Source organism: Triturus cristatus, chromosome 9 (assembly GCF_964204655.1).
Source record: "Triturus cristatus chromosome 9, aTriCri1.1, whole genome shotgun sequence".
In the NCBI taxonomy this organism is placed as follows: Eukaryota; Metazoa; Chordata; class Amphibia; order Caudata; family Salamandridae; genus Triturus; species Triturus cristatus.
The window spans coordinates 947,255,397-947,272,677 of NC_140592.1; the positions used below are offsets into that span (position 1 = coordinate 947,255,397).

Below are 17,281 nucleotides of genomic sequence, written 5' to 3' on the forward strand. Positions count from 1 at the left end.
GACTGCTGTGAATGGCCGACACAGTTCCCTCCTTTTATTTTCAAGTGCTGCACTACGAATAGCTTTCAACGTTTTTAAAAAGTTACTTTAAGTTGTGAGATGCCAGTTTTTGCCACTGTGCACATCCCTTACAGTGGCAGGTAGGTGATGGTTCGTACTCGCGTAATCAAGGGGCTGCTTCTCACTTCCACACTGCTTGGCACCTATTTCGTTCCAACTATACGACAAACAACACTTTATAGTCGCAATATCGCCAAGGCCTAATTCGTAAGGCGATGGGATGGGGGGGGGTGGGTGGATTTACCGCATTACATGGGACGATCATACCCAAATTGTTACAGGCGAACTTTCATATCCACACTACTAGTAATGTGTTCATTTACCAATTATAGCATGGAGGGTCTCCGACCTGCATCACGGCGAGGAGCAGCAGAGAGTGTTGTACGTGAGTTACAACGAAACGCTTCATGACCTGACTTTGTATGTTTACGGGTCTCGTTTTCTCCCTCGGTTATCACAGAGGACATTTAATTCCCATACCCAGAGCTTAAAACGTAAAAATAGAGGTGCAAGTACTCTGTACCAGAGAACCTGCTTGTTTCTGAGAAGTGCCGGTACTCTCCAGCTAAAAGTATTACGTCTCTCTTGAGTAGTGCCGGTTCTCTGTCTCTCAAAATAAAAAAGTACCGATACTCTGCACCGGACAGTACCGGCCCATTTAAAGCACTGCCCATACCCACATCTATATGGGGTGTTCCGTGCCCGCACTGCCAGGGGTGGAGTATACAATCGGAGATTCGTTTGCTGCCCACATTGCGACCGGTGATACTTTGTACCCTAATAATCACGGAGGGCGTATCGTACCCACATTAGTATGGACGCTAATTTGTATCTTTATAGCAAGGGTCACAGTTTCGTGCCAGCACTAAAGTTGCTGCGCATATTCAGAGTAGGGACGGGATTTCTCTGAATAATTCAGCAAACTATGCTGCTCCTGTAAGAGGGGTATAGTCGGCACAGACCCAAGTCTGTTGTATATCTAATGTACTTCATTCAAGCCCTCTTTACATTACAAGCTATCCCTGGGTGTTGTAGCGATCCTCGCAGCAATAACATTATTTTCAACAATGGAGGAATGGGATATAACACTCTGGCACAGAAAATGGCACAGCACACTATAAGACAAACATTGGGGACACAGAGGCACAAACAGCCAGCCACCCACGCAAGCAGACACAAACACACACGGACAAAAGTACAAACTCACAGAACCACACACAAGACAAACACACACAGGGACAAACGTACATACACACAGATAAACACATGGGACAAACACACACTAGGACAAAAACATACACAAATAAAGGGACAAACAAAGACACAGTCTCACAGATTTATACATACACGCAGACACATGGACACTCCCAGCGTCATAACGCAAAAAGATGCCTCCCTTGCAGAATGTGATGAGGGGCCACCAAATCTCCCATATCTCACAAATATTCATTGGTAGCTGAATTAAGAACCCCTGGAGCTCTTGGGGCCCCAGAGGGTTGGGGAGTGGACGCAGGGGCCTGCGTTACGTTCCTGCACATTCCCAGAGACACCTATACTGGCGACACGCGTTCACTCAAACACACTCAGACACAAAGGCGCACACAGGGACAAACGCACAGGGAGGAACACACAGATATGCGCCCCAAAAAAGATACATCCATCAATACACACTCAGATACGCATGGAGAAAAAGACAGACGCCTATATAGAGACACAGAAATACACACCACTCAAATATAGATGCAATCAAGCAAACATGCACGCATATGAAAATACACACATAAAAGCACACACAGAGAGTTTTACCAGCCGGATAAAGCCTGTCCTTCTCACTCTTGAGCAAACTCCAGAGTACGTATCGCGACCTCGGTATCCAAAATGGCATGTGGTGCAGGCACATACTTCTCTCCCAGGCTCCCGACGGGCTAGCGCTGGGAGTGGAGAGGACTCTCGGCGGTCAGGCCTCGCGTGCTGGAGTCGGTGGGGACGACGGCGCAGGAGAAGGAGGGAGGGGGGCGCATGGCACCCTGGAGGTCTTCCTGCACGCGCTGCTTCGCCTCAGGCCCGCGAGTGGTGCGCGCGCCCCACAGCGAAACGGGTTTTCAATTATCGCGCCCGTGTCTGGGCACGATAATTGAAACCACATGGCCTTTGGTGCACGTAATAGACACCAATAGGCCATGGGCGGAGCAATGCGTTCACCTTTGGCCTATTGCGTGCTGCCTTTGAGAATTACACGCACGCAAAGGCCAATCGCGGAAGCCAAAAGGAAAAGCACACGCACGAGCGTGTGCGATTCCAGGCTTCGTTTTAAAAGCCTGTACAAAGGGGCTCTCGCCTGCGCGAGCAGTGCTGCGCACTGCAACGCTAGGGCGCGAGCCTAAAAACGTTTTTGGGATTTGTTTGAAATTTGTGTGTTCTAGCGCCTTCCCCTTTATGCTCCCTTTTTCACTTTGAAGAACTGATTGAAGGGGCTCTTAGAAAGGAGCGGTAGATACTTTACCTACCAGGCCTCTTCATCGAGTCACAACCCCAAGTGAAGTTTACGAATGTGCCAAATTTGTGTGGTGGATTTTCGTGATGGAGGTTTATTAATATCAGAAACCGGCATGGACCATCAAGCTAATTCCTCACATGTACAAGTGTAAAGCATGTTCTTCAAGTCCTGGCATCACAGATGAATCTACAAGTTCCCCTTCTGGGTGGTGGCTACCAGAGCCTCCAATGGTTACCCAGTACTCCCTCGGTTTTCCAGCCTCCCCAGTGGTTCTGTGCTAGAACATTCAAGGCTTGCTTAGAGGAGATGGTCTTAATGTTGGATTCAGGCACAAGCATCACTCTTAATAAAGGCCATTATTCAGGTAGTTATTTCTCAACCTTGTTTGCACCTCCATGTATAACCTCAGCTAATGTTACACACATCATGTAGGCTCGACTGGTCACACTGCAGTCGCCTTAGTCCTGCTACATATGTTTCCGCCACTCTGAGGTCTCCAAGTGAACGTGGCCTGCACTGGGAGGAGGTGTTCTGGGTGTTCTCATGGGCCTCCAGTGCCCCAAGACCGGACAACTAACTCCGTAAAAGTGCAACCTGCCCTGCCACAAAAAACACACAGTGTATAGGTGGTGGGGTGTCCATGGCACTAAAGAACTTGAAGGGCTTCCTAAGGTGTGTGCTGTTTTACCAGTCCTGGGAGGTGGAGTTGCCAACACAAGATGGCAGATGCCACTTAGTGGCCCAGAAGACAGACACAATGACCAACAAAAGGCAGCACTGGGCAAATAAAGGGAAGGCCTGGCACATGAATTGTTGAGTGGGGTTGACCAATATGGCAAACGCAGCTGGCTGGAGGCCACAGTAGCTGGGGCAGGTTAGACGCCTCCTGTGTAATTGCACAGGGTTCTCAGAGTATCAGCACAGACTAGTTTCTCCTGGTCTGCCAGGTGGTTTGGGAGACAAGCAGCCAGTGTGTGTGGCTTGAGGGCTGGCAGCGTCTATGAAGAGTCCGAAGAACTGAGGCATCAATACTTTCAGCTCCTAGCTCTGTGCGATTGGTTCACTGACTGTGCAGCCGATGAAGATGAGATTCTACACACTGAACAAACTAAATTGAGTCGAATGGGTGCGTTCTTGTACATAGACTGCTTCGGCTGAGCTAATAATGTAACCCTGTTAGAGCAAGCAATTGGCTACATCTCTGCAAATTCAAGCATAAGGTGTTTGACATCCATACATTAAGGTGCTGAGTCAGCCAAATTTTCAAGTAATAGAATGAACCAGGAAGACTTGTATATTGGCTGCAACAGTGAGCGTCCATCCTGGATACAAAGTGATCGATGGTGAAGACGGCTGAACTTGAGGGCCAGTAGGGAAAGACACAAGTCCACGTCCATTGTTTGATAAGTGCAAACGAATTCTGCATGGACCGAAATGCCGCTGTATGCTCTGCCTGAGCTGTGATTGGTCTTCAGGCACACTTGCCCAAGTGGCTGGGGTGCGCTATAAACATAACAACAAGGCAGAAGGTGAGGTCTCGAGATGCCGCCCAATATGATGAGCATGAAGAAGTAACAGGAATTTTGTGATCTGTATTTTGTGCGGTCTATATTATGTTATGTGCATTAGCGCTGTTATTGCTATATGTACAGTGTGTGTGTGTGTGTGTGTGTGTGTGTGTGTGTGTGTGTCTGTCTCTGGCATTTTTTCATTAAATTACTAGGTTGTTCACGTTTCCAGCATGAGGGCACAATGCTGGGCGTTGCTCAGAGTGCCTCTCTGACAGGAGAGCGCCATGCGTTACTTTGTGGCGAATCAGTAAAATACAGCTCAAGGAAAATGAAATTGTCAATCAAAGATATACTTCCCTGGTTATTGTACTGGAAGAACCCCCAGGCCTCTCCCTATGTGAGGTCCCCTCGTGTAGACATCACTCAGAAGTGTAAAAAGAGAAGGGTCGGTGTCTTACAGGTATTCACCATTAATAATAGGAGACTGGATCTCTTATCGAATCAGTGAGCAGCAATGACATTGTCACCCACCATGGAATCAGTATTTGAATTAGGCCTAGGGCAGACAATTGGAGGTGTGTATGAACTAGCTTAGGAGTAACCAGCGTGTGGAACACAAGCTTGAGCCCAGCTGGTAGGAAAACCAATGCATCGATCACAAGCGCAAGCTGAACTTGTCATCAGGTGCGATATCTGAATGCGAGCCCCGTCCTTCTTATCTAGGTGTGAGACTGAGTGGCCACTGCAGCCATGTTTCCACTGCATGGTGGTGATAGGAGAGCGGACCCAGGACACTGGTTAAGGAGACACTTGCAACTTGTGGTGTGCACTGAGGGCTAATCTGTGGAGCCAGCAGAGGAAGCTTGCCTGGTTCACCCACTGTGGGTGGTTTTGTATTACCAGCAGGCGTGTCCATGTATGAATTAAAGACGCACAACAATAGTTAACTATTTCTGCCAAGGGAGGATTTGATATAAAGATGAATTCTCTCTGCCAAGGGAGGGTCGGATCTGTTTAGTAGTGCTTTTCCAGCGTCTCCTGCATGGTATTGTAAATACTTTGTTATGTATAAATAAGTTCTGTTTTACGTTTTTTAGGTAGACAATGGTGTATAGGGGAAACAGCTATTTGTTTTATTCACAGTTTTTGTACATTACTGAATATGAAGGTAATGTCTTTTCAAGGAGAAACAGGGCTCCTCACTTTTAGCCTCACTCGGGGATCCTCCAGTAGTGTGGAAAGAGTGAATTCATATTTTTTTATAATTACATTTCTATGTATATTCTATAAACCCACAGAGGTGGAAAACACTTGTTATTACATAAACATAAGCAAGACTAAATCATGAGCGCATCAGTGTGAGAAAGTGCCATCTTTCTTGCATGGTATGCCCCCACTTTTTGCAGAATTGCTGATGTACTTTGACTGAGTGTGCCCTGGGCTCCTGCCAATCAGGTGCCCAGGGCCTGTGTTCCTTCCCTAAAACTGCATTGAAGCCTAAACCCAATTGGCATCTCTGGCCACATGTCAGCCCCTGTTAAATGGTACCATAGGTACCCAGGGCACTGTGACCAGAGAAGGACCCTAAGGGCTGCAGCACTTATTGTGCCACCCTTAGAGGCCCTGTACCCTGACACACACACACTGCTTTTGCAGGCTGAGTGTCTTGGTGCAGAACAAAGCAGAGAGTCGACATGGCACACATCCTTGTGTGTCATGACCACAAACACACTGCCCTGGCATAGCGCAGTCACCCCTCTAGCTGGGTGCACTATGCCAGTGGTGTGGGTACAGGTGCATGAGCCCCGTACCCTTACAGTACCCAGGTCCATTCCTGGGCATTGTAAGTGCAGTACTGCCATTAAGAGTATATGGTGCTGGGAGGTCGTCATCACGATCTCCACAGCACCATGATGGCTACACTGAAGACTGAGGAGTTTGGTATCAAACTTCTCTGCACATTAAACCCACACTGATGCCAACGTGGGATTTAATGTAAGATGCACGACAGAGGGCATCTTAGAGATGCCCCCTGAACCTAACCAACAACCAGCGTCCTGTCTGACAGGCTGCCTAGGCTGCCACCCAGCAGACATGTTGCTGGACCCCTGGGTAGAGAGCCATCCGCTCTCGTGGGTCTGCAACAATGCACATCCTGGGCGAGGTGCTAGGTCTCCTCCCCCAGGATGGGCAGTGGAAGCTTCAAAGGCATGCCGTCTTTGTGAGCTTCTCCAGGCCACTTGCTGTACTCAGCAACTGGCCCCCATCGGTTCTGACCCCCACTCTGGCAGGAAGATCGGCGGGAAAACCTAAGTGTGGAAAGGGGGTGTGCCAGCCTCTGCCAACCCCACCCCTCAGGTGGTGGAGGCGAAGTGAAGCACAACTCTGGGCTCTCGCCATTTTGAGGATGGGGAGCCCTACCCAATCAGGACTAAGCTCCTGCCCCCCTCCCACTGGAGAGTGGCAGGCTAGGGGGTGTTCCCACCCCAGGGACGGGACCCATTGGTCCCTGACCTCTACCTACCTGTAACGCCGCTAAATTTAGTATTTAGGGGCACCCTGAACCTTCCTTCCTCAGATCCCAAATCCGAAACAAGAAAGAAGAACACGAGGAAAGAAGATCTGCCGTGCAGCTGCTAACAAGAGGACGACACCAACTGACTTGACCCCAGCCCTACAGGCCTGTCGACCCTCGAATCTGCTCCTGCTAAATTCCGGCATCTCCGATGGCCAGCAACCTCAAAAACCCCAGAAGACCTGACTGTCTTGCTCCTCTAATAGACTGGGACTCCCACGAGCAATGGTTCTGCTCAAACAAGCAACAACCCCTGGTGCCAAGCCAGGAACCGCGACTCCAGCACACTCTGCACCCGCCGAGCCCGGCCTGTGCCTGAGTGAACAAATTCCCGAGGACGTCCCTCCGGCGACTGTGACCAAGAATCCAGCACCCAGGGACCCTCCTCGACGCTCCTGACGACGCCTGCAGCCTCAGAACCAGGGACCCCTCCAACCGCAACCAGCAGAGGGTAAGATTTCCTGACGCGAAAAGACACCCCTGCACCCGGCGCCCTGCGCCCCCCTGTGCCCAGCTCCTGGGTGCCTACCTAACCTACAGCTTCCCAATTTACCTCTCGAAGTGGTGGTCGCACCTGAAGAATCTCCGTCCCCGAGCTTGCAGCCTTTGTTCATCTTGCAGCATCTCAATTGAAATACATTGAGCGCCCGACGGCTCAAAAACACCCTGCACCCAGCCGCCTGAGTGCCCCTGGAAGTGCAACCTCTATCCTATCTTACTTCCCCACTTGCCCTGTGTGAGCGACCAGGAGCCTAGCTCCCACAGCCGTGTGGCCTGCCTGCTAGCAGCCACCAACAAAGGGCACCCTGCCCGCCATAGGCTAACATTGGGCCTAACTCTCTCTGCACCCGGCTGCCCCTGCGCCGCTGATGGTGTAACAACTGTACCTACCGGACCCTGGGAGACCCCTGAGTCTTTGTCCAGAACCTTAACTCTGCCAGTCGAGTACTTGCCTGAAAGCCGATAACCTACATTTTCTCTATAGGGTAACATTGACTGGTTTCACTTGGAAATTCTTCTAAGTGTCGAGTTTTGAAACTTTAAAATATTCACTAAAAATCGCCCGATCAACGAAAACGAAATTACTCACCTGTTATCAGGAGAGACCTCAGTGCTGGATCTTGGTGCCCAGCACTGACCCTGAAAAGTAATTACAACTGTACTTACCGATAACTTGATTTTCCTCCATAGGATAACATTGCCTGGTTTTTGCCAGAAATTCTTTTAAGTGTCGATTTTTGAAACATACAAATATTCCTTAAAAATCGCCTGTGTAACAAAAACGATTTCTTTCAACTGTTTACAGGAAATGCACCAGGGCTGAATCCAGGATTCAACCCTGAGTAAGAAAATCATACGCAAAGTAATTGAAATTGCATTTACTTAAAAATTCCCATTGAGCTCAATGTTATAATTGTGTTTGAATTGTGTTGCCTATTGCAATAACTGTAACTATTGCATTTAAAAGTCTATTGCTTATTGAAAGTATTCAACTAGACCATTTCATTCTGAGAAAGTATTTTGATACCTACTTGTGGTTCTAAAATAAAACAACTATACATTTTTATATACAAAACCATTGGCCTAGAGTTCAGTTTTTGAGTGCGTGAGACCATTTGCTGACTGAGTGTGTACAACAAATGCTTTTCACTGTCCTCTGATACTACCTTACTGTTCGACCAAGCTACCACTTTAGAGAGTAAGGTTATATCTAACTTTAGCCTCTGCCAAACCTCTGGGGACTGTGGACTCTGTGCACACTGAACCCTACTTTGGTGCTGTATATACAGAGCCACTTTCTTACAATCAGCAATACAGACCCATGGCTTCTGTTCATGCATGACATTATTTTTCATCCACATAGATAATTCGGGGAGAGAGTACCGTTCTGTCCTGTAGACAATGCGATCCAACACAGGCGTATCTTGGGTGAAATTATGGTTTTGAATATTACTTAGAAGGTTCAGATGGTGTGGGTTTTCGTACTAGGACAGCATGTATTCACATGTTCACACGTGGTAGTAGAATTCTTGAATAACTGATGTGCATGCTGAATGGAAAAAACATTATGCTAAATAGTTAACATCGTCACAGTAACACAAACCTTTATACACTACCACAAAAAGGTTTCATGTCCATCTTTTTTTGCAAGGTTTTCGATAATTTGCTTTTAATTTCGATTTTAGTGACAAAGCAGAACTGTTGTTTAGGGAGTACATGGTGGTGGTGCAATAGGATAAAATAGAGCTAAAAAATGAAGAAGGGTGTGTAGTGGACAAAAAAGCGTTGGTCAGTAAAGCTTAAAAAACCGGAGATGGGGCAAGTTCGGGGAATACCTATTTGAGAATTGGAAACAACAATTAAAGGGGTATTTCCATTGTGCAAGCATCTTTCACTGTGCTGATTCTGAATTTTGTTTTTCTATTACTAAGGGTTGTCTCAGATGTGGCCAGCGGGGCACTATGCTAGGACGTGTTGAGAAATGGTGATGGGTAAAGCTTTCTTATGTACAAAAGGAAGGCAACTTTGATGGAGGCAATGGTGTTTTGTGTGTGACTGAAAAGGGGGAGCAGGGCATTAGACAACATTCTCAGGATTGTTTTGCACAAATGAGAGAGAAGTAGATTTGATGGTGGTGGATCCATGTACCTAGTTATAATCAAGGTCTTATTCAAATTAATTGTTACAACCATTGGCTATTTGCTCAGGTGGTTATGAGGGAAGAGAAATTTAGTATTCTAGATATATGATTGTAAGATCCTGTTGAGAGTGTGCCGTTTTGATGGTAAGGTGTATGTAACTAGAGATGGATGGATTTGGTCTACCAGCACGACTTGCGTATTGCCTAGGTCCACGTGCACTGGAGCAAGTGCTTGTAGTGTAAGAAGGTAGTTGAGAAGAGATTTTGTGAGATAGCAAAGATGTATTTAGAGATAGTGTGGGAAGTCATGGAAAGGTTATGCACACAAAACAATGTTAAAAGAAAGGGCAATACCTGAGAATCTTAGGCTAGGGAGAGTTCTGGTGTTGGCGAGTAGTGGGTGGAGGAAATCGAAGAGATGCTGAAGGAATGAGAAATTGAACAGTTGAAGGCCTCCAAGTGGCTTTCCCTAATGATTATCAGATGTCCAAAGAAGGTTATATGTAGTCTTTATTAGCTTCAACCGAAACATTGTGATGGACAGTTTTGCCCTGCCTAATATAAATAAAATGATTTTTACTCGGTGTGTTCTTCTAGAAGTTTAACCCAAATTCAGCTTGTCCCCGGGTGCTTCTTCATCTTTCTTTGAAAAAGCAAACTGCTTTCATAACCATGAGGAAATATTGCAGTTTTCTAGATTTCCTTTTGCTCTGCCGTCTTTTGTGTTTTTCAGAAAACGACGACCAATCTATTTCAAAACTAGTTGCATGTTTTATAGGGTTAACCTGATATTTTGTCATTTGGGGGGATGGTGGAAGAACGTACATTATGGAAGGTGTTGGTTTTTTTATGGAATGCATTTGGTGGCCCATGATGGATGTGCATGTCTCTCTGTGGGGACAAGAAATGTGTGGATTGCAGAGATTGCAGTGAGCATGACATTTGTTGATTAAAACATTTATGCCATCACATTAATGTTTTTGCACTCTCTGCACCTAAAGACCAAGTTAATGGGCTGACTTGTAAAAACATGAACATCAAAATCACTTATTAGTGTCTGTTGGTTGCCAATAAAGCCAGTGCTTCTAATTTATTAGGCTGGAATGCACACAGGAGAACTACTAACAGGTAGCTGACGGCATAGCATATTAAAGGGGATTAGTGAAAACAGCACTGCCGGCTAATGCCAAACAAAAGACCAAGATCTCCACCAGGAAGTGTGGGTGGTTTGTAAATACTGGGGCGAGGCATGAAGAAGATGAGGAAGGAAGAATCAGAGTAATGAAGATCCCTAGTAAATAATGTAAACATTACACCATCTCCTTCCTCGTCCCATTCCTAACACAGTGAGGATATACCCAAGAAGTATGCTTTCGTTGCGCTCATCTAACCTGATAAAAGACAATTCATCTTATTTCTAGCGTCATCAGTTAAATCCGATCTGTAGTGGAAAATTGAAAGTAGAGGGAATGCCTAAATAGTAGCCCCTTAAATATCTAATATGTAGGCAGCAAAAAAGATTGCAGGCTGCCATCCTGCCTGTAAAATGACCTTGAATGCCACCAGGTAAACTATGTTCAAGTGTCAGCTAAGAGATAACACCCTTCATGCAGTGATCGATATAATGGAAAGAAGGATTTGAAGAAAACCTCCACAAAACATTGGCTTAAAAGTTAATTTATTCTACTGCTTGAATTTAGTTGACAACCTCGATAGGAATATACAACTCGCACCTTATTTTGGAGGAACAAGTCGATTCCATCTCTTAGGAAAGAGTTGGAGCCTAGATCAATAATACTTTGAAGGCAAGATCACAAAGAGAACTCCCCAAAACAATCAATCAAAAGCAGGTCAAAAGGGCAGATATATTCCAACCACGAGATAAAGTAAGGAAATCCTCCTTATATGAGGCATGCAGTCATAACCCAGTAATGGCAAGACACCATTGAAACTGAAGTGTTGATATGGATAGAACATAAAAATCGCCCCTTTAATGTATCATGAATTCAAACACACAGGGGAGGGGAGACAAAAAACGAGGATGGCCTCATTCTAAGGAGACCCACATACGCCCCACTTGGGTAAGGCCTATGTGAAACATGAATAGAACTGAATATAAGTGGATATAGGTAGAGATGAAATCAAAAACATTATTTTCTAAACATTCATACCAAGACAAGAGCCACATGTACTGAGAACAAACTTCATAAGAGAGCCCATAGAAGATTTCCTTCAAGGCAAATTAATTCTGCTGCTCCTCAGTACAAGGGGTCTGAACAATCATAAAATCAGGAGGGAAAGTTGAGAAATGTCTGACATACCCTTTCCCGATCAGGACCAAACACCAGGCATCTAGTATAAGCCGCCACTAGATGTAAAGGAAAAAAGAAATAACCCAGACTGCCCCTTAAATGACTTTGAGGGGGCAAAGCAAATCTAGAAATGCTATTGAATGCTGGGATGCTTCAAAAATACCTTGTAATCCCATCTCTAAAGAGAGCCATATTATGAGTTGGCTCAGATCTTTCGTATTAAGGATGTTACAAGGAATGCAATCTTCTTATTTTTTTAAAAAAAAAATTTGGGGGGGGAAAAACGTAGCACTAGTCCGAGGAGGCTGGACATAATCTCAGACACTGAGGGATTTACAAATATTTTTTGTAAAAAACCTTACCAAAACAAGTAGAAAGCAAGCGTCCTTAAGAGACAGTTCTTGTAAATCCTTAAAAATTACCAATCACTTAAACGTAATTGGGGTCAGCAGCCAATATGTTTAATGCAGTCATTGTTGCTTAAAGATGAAACCCAAGTTTGCTTCTCTGTAGTGGCGAAAATCTGGGAAGAAACATCTCTTGCTATCCTTACTATACAATAGACTTCACACCGCAAATGACTGAGGATGGGACGTACCAGTTACCACTGTCAGAAAGGTCATAACTACTTGAGGGCTCAGTTCCAACTGCTCCTCCTCATGACGCACCATCTCCTATGGTAAGAAAGAAAATAGTTAAAATTAAAACAAGCATTGGCAAAGGCAATAGGTCTTGCCTCTGCAAGAGCTGTTGGCATTGCCAATGTGTTTTAGCCATGTTGTACACCAGCGTGGCTACTGTTCAGCATGGCGAAAAGTTAGTGGCATAGAGGACAGTGGCAATGAGTGTTGCAGAGTGGAATGGCAAAGAGTGGAGTGGTTTGGAGTGGAGTGGACTGATGTAGTGTGCAGTGGCATAGAGGGCAGTGGTATAGAATTCAGCAGTGTGCAATGCAGCATTGAAGAATTCAGTAGCATAGGTTAGAGTGTTGCATGGTAGAGTGCAGTGGTGCATAGTAGAGTGGAATGGAGTGCAGTGGCATACATTGCACTGGCGTAGAGTGGAATGCAGCAGAGTGAAGTGTCATAGAGTGGAGTGATGCAGAGTAGTACGGCGTATAGTGCAGTTGAGTAGAGTGCATTAGCGCAGAGTAGAGTGGCGTAAAGTAGAGTAGAGTAGAGCGGTGCAGAGCAGGGTAGAGAACATTGGCATGTAGTGTGTTAGAGTGGAGTGGTGTAGAGTGGGATAGAGTGCATTGCCATAGAGTGTTGCAGAGTAGAGTGGTGCAGCATAGAATTCAGTTTTGTAAAATGCAGAGGCATAGATGAGAGTGGTGCATAGTAGAGTTCACTGGCATAGAGTGGAGTGGTGCAGAGTAGAGTGGCATACAGTGCAGTGGTGTAGAGTGATACAGAGTATAGTGGTGGAGGCTGTGGTGGCATAGAGTGCAATTGTGCATCATAGATTAAAGTGGCGTACAGTGGATTGGCATAGAGTGCAGAGGTGTGTGGAGTGGTACAGAGTAGAGTGTGTTGGCGTGGAGTGTATTGGCATAGAGTGCAGTGGCATAGAGTTCATTTTGCAGCGTGGCTTTGAATGGAGAGACATAGAGTGGAATTGTGCAGAGTAGAGTAGAGTGGAGTGGCCTGGCCTACAGTGGAATGATGAAGAGTGCCGTGGTGAAGAGTGAAGTGTCGTAGAGAGCAGTGGTTTAGATTACAGTGGTGCAGTGGTGTAGAGTGCAGTGCTATAGCATGGAGTTGTGCAGAGTACATTGGAGTGGCCTAGACTGGAGTGTTGAAGAGTGCAGTGGTGTCCTGTAGAGTGTTTTGGCATAGAGTACAATGGTGCAGAGTAGAGAGGTGTAGAATGAAGTGATGTAGAACCCACCACCTCTGCTATTTTGAGTAGGCCCGGGTGAAATGTTTATAAATCCGGTAATTTCACATAACAAAAGGTATGCACAACTACCGAAACTACACTATTGCACCACGTGGCGTGATTTTGTGGAGACATCTTAATGTGAATACTAAGTAATGGTGGTAAGATCCCTTTTCAAGGAATTTGTTTAAAAAAACAAACGTTTTTTTAATTCAGTGCCTGCCTGGTGGAGGTGCAGCCTCCCCTCATCGCATAAAATATGGAACAAGGAAGGAGATGAGGTAATCACCTGTGTGTGCTATAAAATACCAATGAATACATGTATAAATGGACTGTTTTTGGCTACGGGGCAATTCAGAAATGAAGGCTTTCTTTGGTATTTTGTCTCAAGTACCATGCAGTGCTGTTCTGTTTGGGTAGCTGCCTCTCTTAAGATCAGAAAACTTTATTATCATCCCAATATCATTATCCTCTTGACATTCTCTGCTAAGCGGCCACGTCTGTATTTACACACTTTTTTGGTAGAAGCTGTGCACTTTAAGAGCCAATTAGCTGTCTATACTAGGGAATGTCTTTAGCTAAATTGACAGAGGATTTTGACAGGGTTTGGGATCCCCCAGGGCATTCAGATCTTGAAAAGCATCCATCATTTTTCATGTGACTTTTTCCTTGGCTTGGCTTGTAATCCATGTTCTATATACAACTCGCCCATCAACTTCACTCTTTAGTCTTCACATGTATAACGTTGGGATAGACTTTGAGCAAAGTAATTGATGTGACGTGAAGCTTAGTAGGATTTTTGGTTCTGAAAAGGCTTTTTTGGTAACTTTTTTGACATACAAACTCCTATGCTACTTCCGGTGAGTTTAGAGGTAGGCAAGCTGATCGTTAAAGAAAACAAGTCACTGTGGTATTTTGTATAGAATTCTTTGTATCTCAGCATCCCTTTTCTTTGTCTAGTACCCTCTGAACTCACACGTTTATTGAATTTACCGGGGTAAGGTTGTTCTGGGGGAGACCTAAAGCCTCAGTTGTGAAGTGATGGCACTGACCGATGGCTGCACTTTTTCTCTAATCAGCTGATCAGATACATACAAAACTATTGAAAAATTGAAAAGCCTAGGTGCTTTGTTTTCAGTTCTGACAAAGTTGTGACAGACTATGGGAAATCCTGCTGTTGCCGTCGTAATGCGAGTTTGATGAAAGCCCGTGGTATTGTGCATGTCTAGCAAATTTTCCTGCAGTCTGCTGCTATTTGCAAACCACTCAAGGTGTACTCCCACGGCGTTTGCTATAATTAGAAGCGGGTCCTTGTTCATTTGAGCGCTTTCTATAATCTTCTTGGTAACACGTTAGAAAATGCTTCTATTTCTGTTCCTTTCAGACGGAGGTGGATTCAATGATATCAACGGGGCGGACAAACGCTGAAGGTAATTCACAGACTTTGATCGCAGCAGCTCTCACATTTCTGCCGGTCATGCTGGCAATGGTTGTCTGTAGAACTGAATGACTGAACTGCCCTGCTCTGCTACAGATTAAGAATAGGTTCCATTTAAAACAAGCATGGCCTGAGCCAAGGGGTCTGGCCCTTGCTCTCAGCCTTTTTGTTTTTGTCAATGCTTGTTATGTTTGTCATATTGTTTTGTAAAACTTTACTGTTGGGGAACTTCTGCTCCCTTGACAATATAAAAAAAGAAAATATGGCTAAAAGCAGCAATATTTATGGTCTAAAAAACACATTGCTTTAGTAGTCTTGGACACTGAAGGGAACCCCCTTGTGTGCGGATGTGCTCCTTACGAAAGAGCAGAATGCCATCACTCACAGTGAAATTAACCAATGTCTAAAGTGGGCTGACCCCTTGTCAATTGCTGAATGCTGTAATGGGCAGAAAAAATATCTGAATGACACTACCACAGACCAAGATGAAGAAGGCTGGATGGAAGCCCCCTATAAGTAAAGTTTATTGTATATCATTTTTGTGAAATAATAAGGTCTTGGCTAACACCAGATGTAAAAATATTTGATTCAACAAGTAAATGAGTCGGCAATAGAAGCTCCTGGGCCACTGTGAGATACAGTAGCCTACATAGACCCAGAGATTCAATGTTTCGATCAGGAGCTGAACAGGGTATGGTAACCCCTGGAGCTCCTTCGAACCTTGGCAGCTTCCTGCTGAACTTTCTGCAGCGGCCAAGGAATTGCCTTTGAATGTACTGGGAAGGTGAGAGACACTCTGGTACGTTCTAGCAATTTATTAGAACAGTGGTTATTAACCTGTGATCCGAGGACAACTGGGGGTTGGCAAGGCCTACTTATGGAGTCCGCGAACGTTTGTTTTACAAAATTACATATAATTAAAATTTTAAATTAATAAAGTATACACAATTAAAGAAAAGACATTGACAATTTGAAAACTTATTATATTTGATTGAGTATTAAAGAAAATATTTCCATCTTCGACCATTTGTTTGATTTTATACTTCTTTTAAAATATCGTTTAGAGGTTCAAATCCTAGAAATCGCTTAGGCAGGAGGGTCTCTGGCTTCTAATAATGACTCCGTTTGGGTTCCCGGATTCTTTCAGAGGCGATCCACAAAAATCAAAAGGTTAAGAACCGCTGTACTAGAACATTCTGCTCTCACTAGTGTGGGATTTACTATCTCTATCCTGGTTCTACCATGACATGCCTTGGTATTCTGCCAACTATTTGGGTCATTTTCTTATGTTATTTTGCTTTCTGTTTGTATAGTGCATGTTTGCCATTGCCTCTTAGTTCAAAGGAATTTCTTGTGAGTTTCCACTTGGAAAGGGGAAGGTTTCTGCAGATCAGAGTCCCTTTAGTGTGACCGAGATTCTATGACTCCCAATGCCAGTCGTTGTCTTCCCTTATCGCATGTATTGCATTGCTTCTGTGTCTCACCATGACCCGCCATGTCAGCTGCTTGCCATAGAGATCAGTAAAGTCACAGGATCCGGTGCCATCTACCGGTATTTGTTCTGATAGTGCATGTTTGTTAAATGACGCAGGCTTCTGAAAGGTCAGTTTGTATCTTCATGGCTGTTCGAGCCTTAAAGTGTCCTTGTCTCAGCCCCCAGTGTAAGACCTCAGATTAACAATTAAAGTGTAATTCTTTCCAGCACTTCAGTGCAAGCAGGTTTTACAAATGTTGACTGCGGCAAGGTGCACATCTGTCTCATTGTCAGTGAGGTTCCAATCTCTCTTTTATGTGGCGGTCTTTAAACTTTAATGTTTGGGTGTGTGTTCCCATTCTTCTCCAGAGTGCATGAGAACGAAAATGTATGTATAGTTCGTTGTGTATTTAACCGTTCTGCAATAGTACATATCTCCTTGTAGGAGCATTATTGATCCGATTCTTATCCTTAAAGATTTTGTGGGAGGGTGTGGTCAAGCTGGTGACTTAGCTGGACGCCCACAGCGGGAGCTCCCGATCCAACCGAGTTTACTTCATCTTTTTCCCAGCCGTGGCCTTCTCAATGGCCGTGACAGAGATACCCTTTGGTCCTGGGGAGCAGGCCTGTAGAGGTGGCTGAGTTAGGTGCCTAAGCTCCTGCAAGGAGCAAAAATGAGACTGGACCTGTTAGCCACACCCACAACCGGGGCCTGTGATACAGGAAATGAGCAGCGTGGCTGATGGGGCCAAGGTGGACTGCTGTTCGGTTGCGCAACGGCAACCTGTAGGAGCTGCAGTGAAGGGGCTGCTTGGGCCTTTGGCATGCGACTCACTGGCAGCTTGTGAGAAGCCTGGTCCATTCTCCCATTATGCTTGGCTCATTGCGGACT

At 45.2% G+C, this 17,281-nt stretch overlaps 1 protein-coding gene across 2 annotated transcripts in view; it reads left to right on the plus strand.

Moving 5' to 3' along the window:
• Nucleotides 1-17,281, plus strand: part of EFCAB11 (EF-hand calcium binding domain 11) — a 644,575-nt gene that overhangs the window by 108,576 nt on the left and 518,718 nt on the right. For both annotated transcript variants that reach the window (XM_085628048.1, XM_085628049.1), the window contains exon 3: nt 14,862-14,907. In XM_085628048.1, the coding sequence (XP_085484174.1) occupies nt 14,862-14,907 (46 nt within the window). The remainder of the gene's footprint in view (nt 1-14,861; nt 14,908-17,281) is intronic.